The sequence below is a fragment of the Manacus candei genome, unplaced genomic scaffold (genome assembly GCF_025592945.1).
Source record: "Manacus candei isolate 608988 ecotype Guabito, Panama unplaced genomic scaffold, ASM2559294v1 h1tg000063l, whole genome shotgun sequence".
NCBI classification, from domain to species: domain Eukaryota; kingdom Metazoa; phylum Chordata; class Aves; order Passeriformes; family Pipridae; genus Manacus; species Manacus candei.
This window is the reverse complement of record NW_026138111.1, coordinates 914,097-934,970: the sequence shown is the minus strand read 5'-3', so window position 1 is coordinate 934,970 and position 20,874 is coordinate 914,097. Positions and strand designations below refer to the sequence as shown.

Sequence of the window (20,874 nt, the reverse complement as noted above, 5' to 3'; positions counted from 1 at the left end):
GATGTGACTGCAACCTCATTACAGACATACTGATAGAGCAACAGTAACACTCATTTTATGTGAATTTTTTTATCAGGTCTTGAAAAATTAAAGTTGGAAAATGAGTTTGCAGAGAGAGTTGGCTTTCCTACCTCTATTCAACCTGTTTATTTTTAGCCGAATATTACTGAATATGGAAGCAGTCCAGTTTACATCCTGGTTTGATTTCCTGTTTACATGAGCCAGTCTGGTGTCACCATCGTATTTCTGGACCACTCTGGAAGCTTGTGTGCAGCCTTCCTTCCACCTCCAAAGAGAGCTGCCCTACACAATAGAACTATTGTTGTGCTGCTCTCTGATAATGAAATATGAATATTGTTGGACACAGTATATACTGGGCTTATGTCACTTTGTCAAATGTGCACAGCAAATCTCTCACAGAAATGTGGGGAGAAAACTCTCCTTAGAGAGTAAAGTCACAATGTACTCATATTTGTTTGGAATTAATATAAAAACAGATCTGGTCATATATAGGGTGGCTCCCTACAGTACAGTTTTCATGGGCTTGAGGGGAAAGGCTGTCTTTAGTTTTCCTTTTTTTTTCCCCTTTTTTCTTTTTTTTTCCCCTTCCCATCTGGTTTTGTTTCCCAAACTATAAAGCTCATTATTTCCCTTAAGAGACTATTAAAAATATTTTTTTTGAATCTACAAAATAGTTGGGAATCCGAACTGGCCATTATGACTACTAATGGTCGTAACAGCAGGCATTTCACAGGAGGGACTCTTAGGGAGCTCAGTTTCACCAGCATATCTAATGCATTAGTAGCAGCAGTTTCTGTCCTTGTTGATATTATTTTAATAGGATTTTCAGAATAAAATGGAATAGTATGTACATCCAGAGAATGCTTGGGCTATGTAAAAGAGCAGTGTTTAATGATTTTTGCTCAGATTTTGTCTAATAATTTTTAGTTTTATTTTCATTAAAGTGCATTTTAGAGAAGTGGAAATACTTCAATTTGTATTGATCAGTATAAAACTAGAGACAAATATTAGTCTGAGATTTGTTTAAGGATGATACAAATATTGCTACACTAATGGATAAGAACCTTGAAATAGAATTGGTAACAAAAACATTAATTCTTTTGTTCTTGAGGCTGATTCACAATAGCTAAATGCAATAAATGAAGCTCATTCAGTTTTTACACATCTTTGAGATTCATTGATGCAAGATTTTGTACTAAGATTTTATTTTTTTCTAAGGGACACTGCAAACTCAATTTTATTCAATTACCTGTTTTGGAATCACATTTTGAATGAGTGCCTCCCATTAGGACATCCAGATTCTTCCCTGGTGTCAAAACACACCAATTTTATTTAATGATGCTTTTTCCAGTACTTGCAGGCAAAGATTTGAGAGCACAAACACCTACCATGCCCTGTGCACAGGCTTACCTTCTGCTGCTGGTATTTCCATTTCAGATGTGCTGTGGCTGTGCCTGGGGAATACCCTCAACGAAGGCTTTGTCACGAGGAGGCAAATGAGGTTCCCCCAGAGCAGCCCACCATGGGGCTGCAGCTGGGCAGCAGCAACCCAGAGCCGTGTCACGGCGTGTCAGATGCACGGCGGGGTCACAAGACAGAAATATTCCTGCTTCAGAAATTGTGTGTCCAATTTTAATAAGGTCAAAAGACACAGATGGAAAATGGCTCCTGATTTTCCTGGTCCAACAGCACGAAGCAGGTATTCTGCTACATTAATAGTGACATGTATAAATAACCCTCATCAGGCCTCTCTGTGATTTACAATGAGGTTGTTGAAAAGCAACTATCGAAAGGGGACACAGTAATTTATCTGAAACCCATAGGCTATTTATTTTAATACTGTTAAAAACTTGAAGAAAATATTAATTGTATTCTGAAACACCATTTTTTTTCACATTCACAAAAATCAAACAAAGTACCTCAATCAGCAATCCTTAATTAAATGAAATTTAAAAAAAAATAAGCAGAAAAATTTTAAGTCTCGACAGTGTTTCACTGCTGCTTTCTTTTTAGAACTGGTCATAGTGGAGGATTAGGCTGACGATCATAATGCACACATTTATTTTTGTTTCACTTGCACGTTAGCCATACCTAAAAAAACACTTTAAACCTCAATGCTGTTACAGTAAGTACAGCAGCAAGAACAAAGTTTCTTCTATGTATGGAAACTGTTTTGGTACGGAGGGTTGTGTATGTATGTCACAGTTAGAGAGGAATCCAAATTATGCACTGGTCATGAAACTCAGTAATTCTGACCTAAAATATTTATTAGCAACATAAGAAATGTCACATTTAAAAGGTTTTAGTAATATCATGCAATGAATCTCAGAAGATGGTAAGTAAACAAATAAAAACTAAGCAAGCCAGGTAAAATTAAATTGTAGTAGTAGCATTTTCAGTGGTAATTACAGGAGTCTGTCATTGCCTAACTGAGAGTAATAGAGGTAAATGTCAAGAAATCCAGCAGTCACATGGCACTTAATGAATATGAATGGAACATATTATACAGACACTGATCAGGTCTTTATGACTCATTTAAAATGAGATTAGTTTCAGGTTTAAATCAGAAATTCAATTTATTTGTTGCATACAAAGGATACTATGTATCTTCCTCAGATCTACTGTTCACAATGTCTTTTGTTTTCAAAATCAGTATTTTGAGACTCCATGAGGATTGCTGTCTGGTAGTTTGTTACTTAATAATCTAAGTGGTCAAATTGTAACTGAGGATCAGCCAGAAAACTTGATACATTATTTTTATCCTCTTCAGAAACAAAAGTGACTAAATACCAAAATGTTTTGAGGATACGACTATACTAAAAGTAGGTGACCCTGCTATCTCTGAATGTTTCATTTAACTATTTTCAACCAGCATGAAACACATTGACATTTTGACATCTGTGGAAAGACACATTGCATTTCAGTTTGTCAGATCAAAGACAAATGTTTCACTTGGACTTAGTTTTTATGTGTACCCTTGAGCTGTTCAGCAGCTTCCTGGCATTTATACTCCGCCGAGTTCCTCGCCCAAGTTGTGCTGTCTTCAATGGTAAAGACATTTCTGCATCTGTAAGTGTAACAGTGCATTGTTTTTGTCAGAAAGCAGAAAAATATTGGCAAAATTGTTTCCTGTGGAAAATGCAACTTTCACAGAAACAGCATTTTCCATTGAAACACCACATTTTTAGAAAACTTCCAACAACTGCACTTAGAATATATTTCAGGAGTGTTATTTTAAAATCTATGAAAGCTAACATCTATTTTTTTATCCTAAATGATCTTGATTATGAAAATGTTCCAGACTCTCAGTATGAATAAAATTAATTGAGGTTTTATGTATAGGATATATTGATCATAAATTAATTATAATTGCAGTATTCATTATTAATTACACAACACCATAATGTGTTATAGTGCATTAGAGTTATTTTGCATTACTCCAAATGAAAGTGAAAATCTATGAATCTACAGATCATTGCAAAGGGGAGAAGACACTGGTGACAAAGTGAGCTATCATTGCAATGTTGTCACACCAAATGACAATGAACACACAAAATCCTTTTGCTGAACAAAGGAGAAATTAAAACCATAGGAGATGATGCCCTTACTCAGAGCTGTAGGGTTCTTTCAGCCTTCCTTTCCAAACTGGTTTTTTGGTTTCTTTCTGAAATACACTTTTGGGTAGATATGCACTGGATTTTGAACACAGCTCCAAGCCACAGAGGCACGGAAGTCAAACAGCTCTGAGGTGAGCCTGTGCTCCATCTCAGTCCTGAGGGAAACCTGAGGGTTGGTAAACTTGGATGTTTGGTACTCCCATCCATTGACTGGGCATGCTGGGAAACACATTCACCAGTTTACACGTTTACCTTGTGGGAACATGAGAAGCCACCTTTGAACAGAAAAAAACTGTCTCTCCACCTTCCCTGCAGCAGCTGGAATAGTGCATGGCAAGGCAAAATGGGATTACAGCAGAGAAGTTACTTGCTTTTCTTCAAGGGCCAGACTTGTATGGATTGTTAAGACACAACCACAATTTTCTTCTACAGATTTGGGTTGCAACTTCCTGTTCTATCTATAGGGTGAGTAATTCACCCCGTGTCTCTGTTTTTCCGCCTCTCTCCTACGGCTACACAAATACACACTCATGCACACATGCCACATTGGTCAGATGTCTGAGTTCCATCCGGGCAGTTTGAGCCTCAGATCAAAAGTCTTGGTTAAAATGCTATTTTAGCTGCTGAAGGTTTAGGTGTCTGTGTTCATAGCACAGAGATGAGAGCCTCATGCAGCATTTGCAGGCCTGCAGGAGATAAAACTGGTGCTGTTGGGTTTGTGCTCAGGACTGTCTGGCAGCTCTCGCAGGCACGTGCATGTGCAATGCCAGGCACAGTCCTCCACCCCGCTATTTCTTTGTTTTGGCTAGTGACACATGCCCAGTTTGGGGGCTTTTTTTTTCTTCTGAGACTATATAACCTTCTTATCAGCTAACCCAAATGAAAGGTTGCTGTTAAACTTGCTAGTCTACAGCAGTTTATTACAACAGATCATGAACAAGGCCAGGCTGACAACTGGGTCTTTTCCATGTCAGGCAATAACGACATCGGATTCAAATGCAATAAATCATGATCTTTCCTTTCCTCCTCTGTAACTCAGTTGAGTGAATAAATGAAGAAAACCATACAACATTCAAGACTTCATTAATTGTTTGCTTAGTCCCAAGTATCACTTTTCTAAAGTCACCTGCCATCTGTCACTGGGAGCAGTTTTCTGTCAGGACAGCTACTGAGCAAACAGCAACCTTCCTAAAGCAGATGGAAATCAAGAAAGGTGACATGGAAAGACTATCTGATGATCCAAGCCCCAGATGTCCTTGGTGATCTCTGAGCCCTCCCTCTCTCTCTTTCCTGCATTTCTCTTTAATGCTGCTTTTTGGTATTGTAGAAAAGGAGGCTTGGAGAAGGAAAAGGGGAGAGGGATTAAAGCAAGAAAAGCAGGCATCCTTGTGGGTCTATGAGGCTGATTGATCAGTTTATTATGGAGGCTGATGTGAAGGACATGGAAAGGAGACTGAGCTTTGATAGATGTGGTGCTTGTGTGGAGTGCTCAGGCTTCAATAAACCTCAGTACAGAAGAACTGATGCCCTTTTCCAGTTCCTTAATGTGTCCTTTTATCTGCTGTAAATTAGGGTCCATGAACATCAACTGCTAAAAAACCCAACCCTCTTACAAGATCCTCAAGTCAGTCTGCAGCAAGTCATGTGAAAATGCTTAGCCTCTCAATTTTCCAACCTGCCCCTCTGCCAGAGATGACTCTGTCTGTAGCAGATGCAGGAGAAGGAAATGTGTGTCCATGCACCTGCAGCTACAGTTCAGGGTCCCATGTCATATCCCAAAACCTGCCTCCACTCCGAAGATGGTGAGCTGATGGGCACTGAATCGGGCCGAGGGTGGTAACGTGCCATTGTGCTAATTCTGATGTGGAAGTGGTAACCTTTGGCTGTCATCTAAACCACTGACATCTTACAGCAACACAGGAAGACCAAGCTTTTTGTAGGTTTCTTTTCATAACACAGCCAAATTAATTGAATGATCTGAGAAGAAAACACAATGACTTTCTGTGGGTTTATGTTGCAGCTGAGTCGATTCCCTGAGCCCGTTCGATGTACTGTCCAACAAGGGGTTGTGTTGGTGTGACTGCAAGAGCAACACACTCCAGCAGGTGGGAATGAGCATTCGAGAATGGGTATTTGGGAGGAGTGCCTTAACCAGGTTATGCTTCTTAGCATGGACCTTTATCATTTGTCAGTGTGACAAAGTCTTATTGGATCAACTGCATCACTCAAGGCTGTGTAGTTCTTCCCCAACAAAACTATACTTTAAAATAGACTTCACTTAGTTTTACTAACCTATAGGGCTATAAATACACACACCTCTAAAATTGCTTTGCATTGCTGGAGCAGAAGTTACAAATGTCCTCAGGACACCAAACATGAAGATGTTCAACTTTTCCACATAAATAAAGAACAAAATAGCACACTGCCAAATCATCCAGCACCACGTAAGGGAGAAATTTTAAACGATGTTCTGGCAGGAAGGCCCGTGGTGTATCTATACCTGTATCTATACTTATATATACACCTATATATATAAGTACATATATAGAACTACATATACTTATATATACATACAGATTATATATACTTACATACACACAGAAATAATTATAATTAATAAATAATATACACGTACATATATATATAAGTACTTAATATATACATATGCATATTTATATCTATATCTATACTTGACAGACATACAAACACACATGGGGGGAGCGGTCCCCGGCCAAGTGTCCGTCCCCGTCCCCTGCCCCGTCCCGTCCCGCCATCTTCCCGCTGTCCCGCGTTCACCACCTCGGGCACCGCCCCCGCAGGGACCCCCGGGCACTTCCAGCGGCTCCGGGCTTCCCACATGGGGTGGGAACCCTCTTGCTCCAGGCGTTCCAGTGGGACGCTGTGTGAGCCCCCAGCCCCGCAGCGCTGGGACGCGGCGCTGTTGTGACTACACGTCCCGACATGCCGCTGCAGAGCACCCACCGCCGCCCATTGTGCTCCGGACAGAGGGCACCGCACTCCGCTCCGCTCAGCCTCCCCCCCGCCCGGCTAGTGGTCCCTTCCAGCACTCCATGAGGCGCTCCTCGGGCGGTCCCATCAGCGGGAAGCGAGGGGGGGAAGACGGACCGCGGCGAGGCGCGGAGCGCACCGGGCGTTCCCCCGCGGCCAGACCGGGCAGTGATTGGTGAGCGTGGCCGCCAGTCGGGCGCAGCGGCGGCCGGGAGAGCCAATGGGCGCGCGGCAGGGGCGGGTCGCTGGCGCGGCGGGGCGGGGTCAGGGCCGCGGGCGGGGCTCGCGCCGCGCGTGCGCGGGGGGCGGAGGAGGGAGCGTGTCGTGTCCGTGTCGGCGGCGGCTCCGGGGAGGGTCGGGCGGAGGGAGGGCAGGGCAGGATGGAGCGGGCGGCCGGGCGGCCGTGAGCGGGCCGGGAGCGCAGCCAGCAGGCCGCGGGCAGGCCTGGGCGGGGGACAGGCGAGGCAGGGCAGGGCAAGGCAAGGAAGGCAGCCGGGTGACGGGTCGTGCGGCGGAGGGGGCTCCGGGCGGAGAGGGGGCGGGCGGGCGGCCGGGGCTCCCCGCTCCGCAGGGCGGCCGGCAGGGCAGGATGAGCCAGGAGGAGATCCTGAGGAAATTCATTAAGCGCGTCCAGGCCATGAAGGACACGGACCACAATGGGGAGGACAACTTCGCCAGCGACTTCATGGTGAGGGGCGGCGGCGCGGGCGGTGCGGGCGCGGCTCCGGCGCCCCCCGGGACGGGGAGGGCGACCCGCGGAACCCTCCCCATCCCCCGGCGGGCCAGGGGTGCCGGGCTGGGCGAGCATCGCTCCTCCGGGGGTGACCTGCTATTGTGTGCCCCGGGCTCGGCCGGCTCCTTGTGCCCCCCAGCGCTGCTGGGCTCGGCGGGGGGAGGGAGGGAGGGAGTGTGTCCGCCTGGATTCGCCCTCCTTCCTGTCCCCCCCTCCCATGGGAGGTTTGTCACCGCGGCCCTGGCCCTTCCCCGCGCCCGGGGAGGCGGTGGGTGACCGGCTCTTGCCAAATTAACCGGGAGGCTCCTCGCCCCCCCGCCCCGCTCCTCCTCTGAGCACATAAAGGAGACAGAGCTGGCGCGGGGGGGAGAAGGGGGGAGGCTGCGAGAGCGCTTCCTCGCCCTCGCAGCCCCTTTTCTCTGCAGGGCTGCCGTGCCTAATGTCAGCTGGGGATAATCGAGCGCTCCTTCTCTCCTTTCCCCTTTATCTACCCCTCTAGCTGCCTGCTTGAGATTTCTCTTCTTTCCGAGGAGATGTGTTAAATGTATTGATAGTCCTTGGAGGAATATTCATCTTTCCTTCCCTAACATCTCCCTTCGCTCCCATCCCCCATCGCAGCCCTGCCTGTATCCCTCGTCCTTTCTTCCTTCCAGATCAGTTCACCGTCAGCCTTTGGTTAACGTGTGCGCTCGGGGAAAAATTCTATTGGAGAATTAGCGGTTTTCCTGGTTTATTTTGGCTGTTTAATCGGGCTTTTAAAATATCTCGGGAGATTTTTCTTTTGAATAGGTAGTCTGAGCTGCGAACAATAATTTTGATTGGGCAGATGTCGCTGGCACTTTTCAATATCGTTTAAATACTTAATATCAAAATGCAGTTTGACCCATAGGAGAACCGAAGGAGAGTGGGGCAGTGCCCTTCGTATTCGTGTGTCTTTGTAGGTTATTTTATTATCCCTCTCTCTTTAGGATTAAAACCACATCGTTAGCTCTTTAAGCTGTCAGTCTGTTCTAGTGGTCTTGGAACAAAAAAAAAAAAATTCTCAATGTAAATGTCGCATCAGGGATTGTCTGAAATGTGGGGAGGAGGCCGCGGATGTTGCGCAAGGCAAGGCGGAGGGGCGTTGGGAGCGCTGGCAGGTCCAGGGGTGGAAGAGGAAGTGGAGTGGACTTTGGGAAGTAACGAGTTCATCCAGGGTGGGGAGGGAGCCCGTGGGAAATCGGCCACGCTCTTTGGGCAGGATTTTGCAAATACTGAAAGTATGCTGCTGAAACATCTGAGCGTGTGGGAAAGGAAGAGGGAAATATGTACAATGAAGAACGGCGTTGGAGTGATAGGACCCTTCTAAGTCTTCACATGAGGGCTTAAAGGTTACATACTCTGGCAGAAGCGTTTAATTAACTGATAGTTTTAGTAATATAATTGCTCTTTAACACAAATTGACTTCTTGCCTTGCACTGATGGGTCTGTCTTCTTCGTGTTAATCACATGTACTTTACAGAAAGGGTGGCCTAGACTAGTGCAAAATGCGGGACATTTTTAATAACCTTTATATTTAATACTTTGTACTAGATTTCCTAACCCACTTCTACCATTTCACATCTGATAAATATCCTAATGTTTTAGCTTTGTTATAGTCAAATGGTATACAATACCATCTTTTTCGTCATCTTTTCTTTGAAGTAGTGGCACCTCTGCATGGTAAAATAGCTTTTGTTTCAATTTCTCTATTTGACAGCATGTTGTTTCTGTAGCTTTCAACTGTATAGGCAGTGAATTTTCCCGTTGCTTTCCTTCAACAGCAAGGAAAGAGAATGCTGCTAAAAGTAGGAAAATAGGAACTAATGGGCAAGGCATTTCAGGAGAAGGATGTTATAACCTGAAACAGTGTTAAATGTTCCAGAGATAATTGTGTTCAAAATTTCCTTTGTCCTCTTAACACTTTCTATTTCAGGCTTTTATATTTGATTTTTGTATTGTAAATTAAAGGGAAAGCAGGAAACTAAGATGCTGATCTTCAGCCTTAATATTCACCTTTATATAGTAAAGCAGACATAGATTAGTGTGGTGACAAGAATAATAATTGCTGATTTTTGGTTTTTTTTTTCACTATGAACATATTGGGGTATTTTGTTTTGGGGGTGTGTGTTTTGAGGTGTGTTTGGTTGTCTTAACAGAGCCATGTTTATGTGCTCTTTAAAATGATTGAAAGAGGAGAATAAAGGAGGTGAAGGGGATATAAGTTTCAGTATTCTGTTTTCTTTAGAGAATTAGTAGATTATTTTTGGAGTGGGAAGGGAGGAAGTTGTATTTTCTCATTTAAGTGCAGGATGTACTGTTGCTGCTAAGCACTGGCAAGTTTGTGGAATAGGAATTGCCGTTACTCATCGCTTCATTTCCAAGTCAAAATGGAATCTGAAATACAGATGGTAGAGGGGGAGAACGCAAATGAAAATGATTCTTTATTTTTATGTTTTTTATTGCTTTTGAATTTGTTGAGTAATAGGCTTAAAGGGTTGTATATAGGCCTGGGTGAATGAACTGAAAGTACTTGATGGGTGCCAGGGAGTGCTGGAGGAGAGTGTAGAGAAGCTAGAGGTGTACACAGGTAGGCTGATAAGCCTGGCTGATTGCTATTGAAGGTCCAGAGTGTAGATGACTAAGACTACTATTTAATAATGCCACTGACATACCTGGAAACAACTTCCGCCTTGGAAGGTGGAAAATCGATTATTACCCACTCCCCACTCCGATTATGAGATAAATTCTGTAATCTGGGCACCAATGGCAAGTTCATGACTGGAAATCTAATATATTTAATTTGCTTGCACTAGGAAGTAAGCAGGACTTACTAGTAGATCACTTCAGTACTTTGGGTGTGCACAGTTAGGATTAAATGAAGTGGGTAGTCTGAAAACAGGACAGGCATGTCTGTGTGCCTTGCCAGTGATCAGGTATATGTGGGTACAGGGACAAGTGGGCTTTTTGCTAAAATAATATAGAATAGGATTTTGCTACTATGGTTGCAGTACATCCAGGTACTTTTTCCTTGACTTCTGCTGGCACTGCTTATGCTTAAGTTTGAGTGTTGGTGTATTTTTCAAGTTTTGTTTCCATTAGCTGTATTTCAGCTAGATGCTGTTAGTTTGTATGTGGGGGGCGCACACCAACACATTGCTTCATTGTGTGTGGTGATAGTCATCCAGGCCATTCATAAAGCTTCTTTGACATGGACTAAATCTGGATGGAGCAATGTGACCAAATAGTCATTTCAGTAAACCTGAACTTCAGAGGCTTCTGGAATTTTGTGAAATACTGTTCATTAAATGTTATGCAAAAATGCAACTTTATGTGAACAACCATTCAACTTAAATGTTCAGTGTTTTTGTCCCCTTCTGAGGAAATGAGTGCTGTTTCTGTTGTTTCAAAGATGCCACTGAATTTTCGTAGAAGGAGCTGAATACAGCCACAAAGCTGCTGCAGTGACCCTCGGGTGTAAGAACTCACAAACTCTGCCTAAAACTGCAGTTCTCTCAGGCACATGAAACTAAACCAAGTCAATTAGGCAATGCTCTGGGTTGTGTCAAATAGCTTGTGTGGTAATAAGTTCTGTTTGCTCAGTTTCCAAAGACAGCAGTGTGTAATTCTACTGTTCTTATGGAGCAAAGGGTTGTGTATGGATACTGCAGAATGTTATAGAATCGTTCAGGAGGAGCAAAAGGTAATCTCGACCTTCCACCTCATGAGCATACTACATGCACTCCAAATAATTTAAGTAGCCTGTCAGATACATACTTCATTTTTATTCTTATCTCAATCCTACAGTGCCTTTTGCTGTATTTAGTTATACATATATATATAGATAGATACCTATATATGGATATGTCTCATGTGACCATAGTTCATCAACCCTAGACCCTAATCTATAGATCTGTAGTGCTGTGTGTAAGCTTATATACTTGTATTTGCATGGTTGTATGTCTGCATATATGTGTGATTGATGCTGTAGAAATGCTGTAGAACTAATTGCTTGCTTTGCAGTGTACACAGTTACTTTAAAACTGCAATAGTTTCAAGGTATTTTTCCTTGATGCTATTATAGCTGAATAGAAGTTATCGGCAAGCAGGGAAAGGTTAAGCAGATATTCAGATTATCTAATGTGTATACATTTTTTAATCTTGAGCACAACAAGAGTCTGAGGCTTTTATATTAATCTTAAAGCCATTGATTTGTAATAAACAGAAATTCTGTTTGATTTTCTTCACTGTTAGTATTTAAGATTCGTGGATTTTGCTTTGTGTACTGCTACAGTTTTACTGTGGTGTGCTTAGTAAGTAGAACATTTGGCATGGGGAAAATAGTAATGCACTTGTTAATGTTGGGAAAAGGTGAAACTCTGGGAGTACCTTGAGTATGCATTTGTAGAACTGAAATCAGAAGGTAGATAATGTTTTTTTTCTTGGTCTTATATTTAGGGAGAGGCATCAGTGTTAAAGGTCAGATATGGAACTGAGTAAAGGACAAGTTAATTGGGTAGAGCAGGAGCTTTTTGTGCTGTTAAAAAGCACGGAGTTTGCATCCTAGTGTTTTCCTCAGGCTATTGTACTCCACAATTGCTACAGTTATGCCACCACAGGCTTGGATAACTAAGCTATGTGTGTTTGCCCTCAGTGAAGCATGGACATGCATTTCTATTTCTGTTAACTAGCACGTGAATGTTGCAGAGAGATTAAGCTCTTTGTTTTCCTGCTTCATCTGACAAAAAAACTTGCTAATATAAACTTAACTCATGAATTGTTTGTTCAAATTTGAGCAGTCAGAATGTGTTTATGAAAGAAGAGCCCTGTGGTACAGCTGTGGAGTTTTGATCCAGAACCTGTAGCCCCAGAGAGTGGCTCTGTGTTTGAGTTCTGTCTGGAGTCCCTCTGCATCTTCTAGAAACCAAATTGTGTTCAGATCCAACAACACTGAGACAACACCAGTGCAAAGCCAGTAGCTTTAGTAGGGAAGCTGAGAGTGTTGCAAGATAAGTCGAGAGTTGTAAGAGCAGAAGGGCACCGTCAAGTCTGTCAGGCTTTAGGTCTGTCATTCTGGGTCGAACACTGTTGTTTTAAAGTATCTCTGAATACTCATGTCGGGATGTTTCAGTCACTATCAGGTTTGCATAGGAATGTTACTGCCTGTGTCCCTGAGGGCCTTGTTCTAGCTACCCTTTTGTCATCAGCTTTAGAATGAAAAAATTCTTACACAGCTAAAAAGATCAAGTAGAGAAATATGCTTCCCAAAAGGTACCAGATAAATAGAGGTATAAATGGATGACCTAGTTTAGTTGACCTGATTTTTCCTCCTATCTGTCCTCCTACAAGCCAATATTTTTAATTTCTTTAAAAGGTAATTTTATTGGTGTTAATTTATGGGATGACTTAAAGGCAATATTGCCCTAATGGAAGTGTCTTGTGAAAGAAAAGCCTAGAAGAATTGAATTATCAGCTGTAAAATGTGGCAAGGTGATGTAGGCAGTTACTTCAGTGGGGGAAAATATCTAGCTATTATGAGAGGACTGAAGCTATGAGTATTGTTGCCTCCTGGGCTACATATATCATTAGGAACAAAAGCAAATAAAGAAACGTGTTTTGTTCATTCAGATTTCTAGAAGGAAGCATCAATAATTTTGAAGGAATCCTACCATAATGCTTCTGACAGTAATCTTTTACTGTAGTTTTACTTCTGAGCTCCCTTAGTCCTGCAAAAAAGAATTGAATTGCCTAGTGTTAGGAATGTGCCAAGGGCCACTACATTAGTAGACTGAAAGTTTTAAGTGCTGTATCAATCAGTTGGCTTGTTCAATTTTTAATTTACTATGATTTGGAGAAATCCTGACACAGTTGGTAAGTGTTCATAAGGGTATCCATATAACTTAAGTTCCTTTCTTTTTGGCAGAAGGGCTATACTCTTCGTCTTTTTCATGTTGAAGAGCAGGCCTTGATTCCTAAATGTTACTGAAATATATTAGTTTTAATTGTTTGATCTTAGCTGTGATTTTTAGTGCATAAAGTCATGGGTTGGAAAGCATCAGTCTCTAAGGGGAAGTTAACTTAGTTAAAACCATATTGCTTTAAAGAATGTAGGTACTACTTTAATCTCTTTATTTATGACACTGAAGTTGTCATTTTCAAACAAACTTCTTTTGTATTAACTTCCTTCTTATGTAGCTTTGTAAGGTGTAGCTGGATTCGTTTGTTTTTCTAAGGTCTGAGTACAGTGGTGTCCTCTTGAAAAATTTTGCATCTTACTGCATTTGTCTGTCCTGCTGTCTTGTCCTTCTTGCTGCCTCATGTGGATGACATCTGCTTTTTGTTTTTCTTCTGAAAACACGCAGATGTTTTGTACTCTTTGTGATCACGGGAAGAACAGCTTCTATATGGATCAGTGAGATTTGGGAGAGGCTTTTTCTTGGGTTCTGAAGAGGTAGATGACCGTCTTTCAGCTGTGCAACCGGCCTGCAGTGGGAACAAGGAGCCAAGACTTGTTCTTCTGGACAGCTAATAAAGAACAATCAAAGAGAGGCTGAAAAGAATGTGGCACATTAGAGGCGTTGTCTTGTATTCCTGCTGTAATTGAGGTTGAGCAGTCAGAACTCTGCTGTTGTTGCTGTCCTTGCTATCTTTCATATCTGTGTGGTCAATATCATGGATGAGAAACCCATTTCCTGTGCTGAACTAGACTAGTTCTCTGTTCTAGTGCATGCAGGGTTTGCCTGGACTTTAGGCATGATTTCCCACTACTTGTCACATTTGAGAGTTTCAGGGGGCTGTTCTTCCAGAGTTTTCATACTGTTTTCCATTGTTGATTATATTTTTAAATACATCTTATCTTCCTTTACATTAGTATGGCATTATTTTTATTCCTCTGATAGTTCTTGGAGGACACAACTATCTTTGAACAACTGGCTTCCAAACTGAAAGGATGCTTCCTGGGTTTCCTGTCTAAGTGTTCAGAGTACTTACCAGTGTAGATTATGCATCGTGTTTAAATGACTGATTGTTGTGGAAACTGCACTGCTCTTGAGAAGCCTGAATGGTGTTCCACTCTGTCCTAAATGTTTCACTTCTTATTTGACTGTATTTGACTCTGTAATGCATAACCTTGTGATGGAACAGTGTCTTTTTTCCTCAAGGCACTCAGTGTTCTGGTAGCATGAATGGTACCTGAGTATAGCTTCCTACTTAGACAAATTTTTTTATTGGATTAATTGTCCAGTATTTGTATGGTCTCACTGCACAAAACTGAGAGATTGATTAACACAGAAAGCAGAACAGACAAAGAAAAACAAGTGATAGGAATAACAGTGAAACTAAGTGATAGGAATAGTGCACTGCACTTAGGCTGTGGGTAGGCTGGGTTTGAAGTTGATGACTGGCTGCACTATGAGTGAGTAAAACTAATCATGGAGATGTCTCAGTGGTAATTGTATCATGTCCTACATATTTTTTGCAGTGCATAGCTTTTTTTTTACTGCTTTTTACACATGTAGAAAATAAATCTTAATTCTTCCTTTATTTTCTACTTGAATCTTTACCATCAAGCATGGGAAGCAGGATTACAACTGGAAGCTATGCTTTTGTTATTTGTTACTTGTTATTTGTTACTCCCTCATGTATATTCTGATAATTTTGGCAAATAGGTAATTGTTAATTGAAATGAATACAGTTGTCCAGTAGGAGTACTCAAGGGAAACATTTAGCTCAAAATAAAGCTGGAAAATGAAACAGTGTTCTGGAGGGAAGGGCATATGTAGGTTAGTTGAACTGCTTCAAGAAACTGAGAATTCCTGCAGAGATGAATTAATTATGAATTGCCTATAAGGCAGCACCCCTATTGCAGAAACTGCTAAAGGAAGGAAATAATCTCTTAGATACTGTGAGTGTCCCCAGATAGCTCCAAGTATTTGGCAGTTTCTTCTAAGACTTCAATTTTTAGTAGTTTAGGTGGTTGTACAAAACTGTGTGAAGTTTTATTATGACCAAATTATAATGTAAAATTAATTTTATCTCATTTTCTTTGAGTTTGCATAAACAAAACTGTGACGTTAAGGACATACAAGTGAATATAAATGTTAATGGAGAAAAAATGACATTGTGGGCAGGTAGAAAGGGCTTGGCAAGTACTAAAGGCACTCACTGGGATTTATTTTAGTAAAGAAATGTGGTGTTTTATAGATGCTTTATTTTTCTGTTTCTTCTACTTCAGGAAGACTTGGCCCAGAAGGGAGGAATGTACATTGTTTCTTTTAACAGCTCTTTTGCTACAGAAGTGAAACACTGATGTTTCTCACTTAAAGCTTTGGACACAAATCTGCTTTTCAAACTGAACGCCCTGAAATAGGTTGTCATTAAGGCTGCACAACCTTTTGTATTTTCCTTACAAACAGAAGAACTTTTCCAGAGGCTATTCCATAGAACTGCCATGGGAGTTGCCCTGGAATTCTGTAGTAACACTGCTACAATTGCTTCTTCGACTGGTGCCACATGTTTTCTTAATATTTTGATTAAGATGATGGAATTTAAACTTTCATTTATTTTCCCGTTTCTTATGGTGAAAATGCAACCTGCAAGTTATCTGAGATGTCAACTCCCTGTTGCTCTGAAAAGAGCAGGTGAAACTGTGGCAGAGAGAAACCTAGTTGCATTTCTTAGAAATTACATAAGTCTGTAGCCTGTTAATAAATTATTTAAATTGAGAGACCAATAACACTGAAAAAATATGTGTATCCTGAAGTCAGCAAGCTGTTGCCATAAATTACTGTGATTTCCTACAGAGAAAGAATATTTGCTTCTAAAATGCTAGCTAATTTCACAACTAATTCTAGCATGGAATAGCCTGAATGAGAGCTTGCATTTGGTACCTTATACATGATTAAAAACTGTAGTATTTTTGGTGCAAAGCTATAGCAACGTATCTTTTTGGCACAGCAATTTAAAAAGCATTAGCACTGTTTAAATTGGTGATTGTGTGAAAATGAAGCCAGCATCCTGTTTCTCCAGTCTTACAGCATATATAATGGGCTTCCCTTCCTGTATTCATAGAAAAAATATTCCCTGTCTGGTACAGTAAGGCAATATGATCATCCCATGAAGAAAGTATGTGGATATGAAAACCTCAGCAATGGTGGTTTTAGCTCTCATGGATGAAGGTAACTTCCAGTTATATTCAATGTGCTTGAGGCCAGAAGGTGTTTAGAAGTGAGAAAAGCAGCAATGAAATAAAAAGGGAATGCAGTGCAGGGATATAATTAAGTATGGAACTGATTTATTTCTAGAGACAGAACCTTGGAACTAAAAATGACCATGATTTTAGTCAGGTAAAGGGTCTTGTTAGGCTTGGTAGGGAGGAAGTGGAATTGACTTCAGTAAACAAATGTAAAAATTAATTTCTTCTATTATTGCATTTTGCTTTACATTTTATGGGATCATTGTAATACTTACCACTTTAAAACCTCCAGAACTTGATCCTGAAGTCAAGACTTTCCCAAATCTTGTACTGAAGGTTTAGATGTTCAGATGTCCCATGCAAACTATTCCAAGGCACAGCGGACACAGTATTCACTTATGAGATGTATGTGTTTCTTTTCCCTCCTTTCCCTGCTAACAGATTTTTAGTGTGGAATTTGCCGTTTATTGGTAACAACTGAGAAGGTGAAATGTTCTTCTTGTAGGAATGTAGCTGTATTGGGTTTGTGTAGCCAGGTTTTGGTAGGAGGTGGAGGGGCTACAGGGGTGGCTTCTGTGAGAAGCTGCCAGAAGCTTCCCCCATTTTCAACACAGCCAATGCCACCTGGCTCCAAGATGGAACCACTGCTGGCCAAGGCTGAGCCCATCTGTGACAGTGGTATCACCTGTGGGATAACATAGTTAAGAAGGAAAAAAAAAAGTTATTGCACAAATGTAATTGTGCTCAGAGAAGAGAGGAGAAAGAATGTGTGAAACAGCACCGCAGACACCCAGGTCAGCTAAGGAGGAGGGGCAGGAAGTGCTTCAGGAGCTGGAGAAGAGATTCCCTTGCAGCCCATGGTGTGGCAGCTGTGCCCCTGCAGCCTGTGCAGGGCTGTGGGGGTGCAGAGATCCACATGCAGCCTGTGGAGGACCCCCTTGGCAGAGCAGGTGGATGCCCAAAGAAGGCTGTGACCCTGTAGGAAGCCTACCCTGGGAAAGGCTCCTGGCAGGGAGGAGCCTATGCTGGAGCAGATTTGCTGGCAGGACTTGTGACCCTGTGGGAGACTCTCACTGGATCAGTCTGTCCTGAAGGACTGCACCCTTTGGAAAGGGACCCACGCTGGAGCAGTTTGTGAAGAACTGTAGCCCCTGGAAAGGACTCACGTTGGAGAAGTTCATGGAGGACTGTTTCCTTTGGGAGGGAGCCCACATTGAAGCAGGGGAAGGACTCGTCTCCCTGAACAGTGGCAGGAAAAACATGTGATGAACTGTCTGTCACCCCCAGTCCCCATCTCCCTGCACTGCTGGCAGGGAGGAGGTAGAGCCTTGGAAGGAGAGAGGGGTAGGGGAAAGGTGTTTGGGTTTTTTTGGTTTTGTTTTTTTGTGTTTTTTTTTTTTTTAAGATTTGGTTTACTTGTCATTACCCTGCTCTGATTTTAATTGTTAGTAGATTCAATTAATATGCCCACGTCGAGTCTGTTTTGCCTGTGGTGGCCATCGGTGAGTGATCTCTCGCAGTTCTCCTCTCAACTCATGAGCCTTTCATTATATTTTTCTCTCCCCTATCCAGTTGTGAAGGGGGGCATGGAATGGCTTGAGTGGGCACCTGGCATCCAGCCAGGGCCAACCCACCATAGTAGCTTACCAACTTCATATGCTTGAACTGAAGATTTGTTTGGATGGAGATCACAACCTCCTCTCCTTCCTGTGGTTAGTAGGTTTAATAGGTATATGATTGTCATGTTGTGTGGAAAGTTAAGCACATAAAATCTTTTAGTTTATAAGCTGGGTTTGAGAAAACCTTCAGAAGACAGTTGGGGAACTTTGCTTATGCTAGGTATGTTGCGAATTTTAAGAGTATCTCAAAGGCCATGGAGGAAGGAGTTTTGCTGAGGAAAAGACAGAAATGCTTGCTCATGCGAGCTTCCTTTTGTATTCATACTCCTGTCTTTGATTTGTCTTAAGCTTGTTTGATCTAGCTTCTGGACATTGTATAAACAAGATATCCTTCAGGAATTCTGCATTTGTGTCAGCTAGAAGTTGAATCATCCTACGAAGTGTGTAGTTTTCCACTGGGCATAGTACTTCTGTCAGATCTTATGCAAATTGCGACATGTATTTTTTGTTCGTATCAGCTCTGATCTGTCTTGAATGTTTTAATTTTACTTCTCTCTTTATGTTGTGGTTGGATTTTACTAATTTTTTTTTTCCTTTCTACCCTCACCTTTACTCCTGTGCTTGTGCTACCGTATCCCTATGCTGGTAGAATGGTTTCCATATGATTTTAAACCTTTGGCTTTTACTGGTTTTGGAGGACAGAAGCCATTGGATGATGAGGGGCAAACCACGTGAATAAGTTTCATATATTTCTTCAGCTTTGTATTTGCCTCGCTTTTAGACTAGAAACTCTTCAGAAGAAGCATTAGCTTTATAGAGGTTGTCATGGATTTAATGAACTGAAGGTAAATGGTTGTCTGTAGTGTAGTTTGGTACTCTTAAGGTGAGTGAGCACTGAGTGATCAGTGGTTGAGTTTATGAAGGCACATGAGAGGGTTTTTTTGCCTTTTTTCTGAATTCAATGATAATAGTAGAACTGGCTGGTCTTTTTGGGCTTGGCTTTAAATTCAGAACAGAATAGCTTAGCCACACATTTTATTGGCTTTGTCATCTTCTTAGAAAGTTAAGTTTATAAATGTTACCTGGCTCTGCTAATCACTGGTTTTTAATGACAATGGACAATGAAGCAAGAAGCTTGTGAAGCAGGATAATGAGGTTTAACCAGACTAGTTTAAATGGTCTTTGTAAGAATCTTCATGCAGAGCGTTCCTTATGAATTTTTTCTGTTATGATTTGTTCATTTCAGCAGGATTAATATTCCAGGATTTTTATTGGACCAAGAGGAACTGTAGTGTTGAGGTGTTGTCTAAGCTTGGTTATTACAGAGATTCATGCATACTAAAGCCTAATTGCAATATTTAGAAATAAATGCTGGGTCCTGGTACCTACAAGGAGTGCAGTCAGTATTCAGAGGGAATAGCAGTGGGGCCCTGATGCAATCCTGCAGTAAGTACTGTACTTGAGCATGCTCACATCCTGTACTATTCACTGTAATGCATCTGTAAGAAGAACTTGCATCCTGATAAGACCTTGTGATACTTCAGTGCTCCTGTGAATTAATTCACTTTGGCTGTAGAGTATGTGTTTCTGTATTTTGCATTTTAAAGCCAGGACTTAGCAGTCCTGTATGTCTCATCCTATTACTTGTCATGCAGTTACTGTCTCTTTAGAACAAATGTGTATTCCTGCCTGGGCTTATTAGCATTAATAGCTGTTCTGGTTACCCAGTGGAATACTGATGCACAATGCTACAAACTGGGAATGAGAAGAAGGTAACCTTTAAGGGAAGGCACAGTGCAAGGATTTAAGACAGCATTGCTTTAGAAAAATGCTACTGTTCCTTAAAGTCAAACTGCAGAAGGCATTGGGGTTGAGATAAACTTGACTGATGTGTTGAAAATTAACTGAGATCTTTTAAAGGTATGGATTTTGTTTGGAATGCTGTCACTTCCACCAAGGGAAAATAAGATTGAGAAACTTGGTTTGAGTCCTACTTACTGTGCTCAAATAATTCTCCTCGTAGTAAGCATGGGGAGTTCTGATATTTGGAAAGGTTAATTGTTTCTCCCCAGTCCCAATTTCGCACAATATCTAGCCTGTTTCCCAGTTAGAAACACTGCAATAGGCAGTTCCCAACACCTGTAGTAGCTCAGAAGTTTGGGGGTTTTTCTGACTAGAGGCACACCTGTTTCCACACAAGCAAGTCACATAGTTTTCATGGCTGTAAGCAGCAGTACAACCTGTTCCTTTTAAGTTGTTCAGTACTATGTAGCCTCACTTTTCCCAGTTGTTCTGTGTTTTATATAAAAATGAAATTCACACTTTGCTTTTAGTATTTCCTATCTTACTTTTTAAATTTTTTGATTCCATTCTTTCTATCTTACCTTTCCCAAGAGTAGCTTTGATAGATCGGAGGAAGTAACTTTGGTAATGCAACTTTCCTTGTTTCTTGTGTTTTATCTACTTACTTTGTCATTCTGAAGAGCTGTGACTAGCGGTTTCACAAAGAGAGATCTAAAATTGGACACTTTTGGATAATGGAAATGTAAGTTCAGTACTGAGTAAAATGCTGTAAAGTGTAATGTGTCTTGAGGGAGGTGAAAAACCATTTTGAAGGAGAAGGCAGCAAAGTAAAGGTTAGGAGGAAGCTGTTCAAAAAGAGGA

At 41.6% G+C, this 20,874-nt stretch overlaps 1 protein-coding gene and 1 long non-coding RNA gene across 3 annotated transcripts in view; one reads left to right on the top strand and one right to left on the bottom strand.

Moving 5' to 3' along the window:
- Positions 1-1,958: 1,958 nt before the first annotated feature.
- LOC127478862 (uncharacterized) lies at positions 1,959-6,721 on the bottom strand. Its single transcript, XR_007907387.1, has 3 exons — positions 6,600-6,721; positions 4,765-4,822; positions 1,959-3,088 (listed from the first exon to the last, which is right to left on the bottom strand). It is a non-coding gene; the product is annotated as an uncharacterized LOC127478862 (long non-coding RNA).
- A 262-nt stretch (positions 6,722-6,983) lies between these two features.
- Positions 6,984-20,874, top strand: part of PTPN12 (protein tyrosine phosphatase non-receptor type 12) — a 70,013-nt gene continuing 56,122 nt past the window's right edge. The window contains exon 1 of one of the 2 annotated variants that reach the window (XM_051805051.1): positions 6,984-7,335. In XM_051805051.1, coding sequence (XP_051661011.1) covers positions 7,237-7,335 — 99 coding nt within the window. In that variant the 5' untranslated portion in view covers positions 6,984-7,236. The remainder of the gene's footprint in view (positions 7,336-20,874) is intronic. The other variant, XM_051805050.1, reaches the window with a different exon arrangement.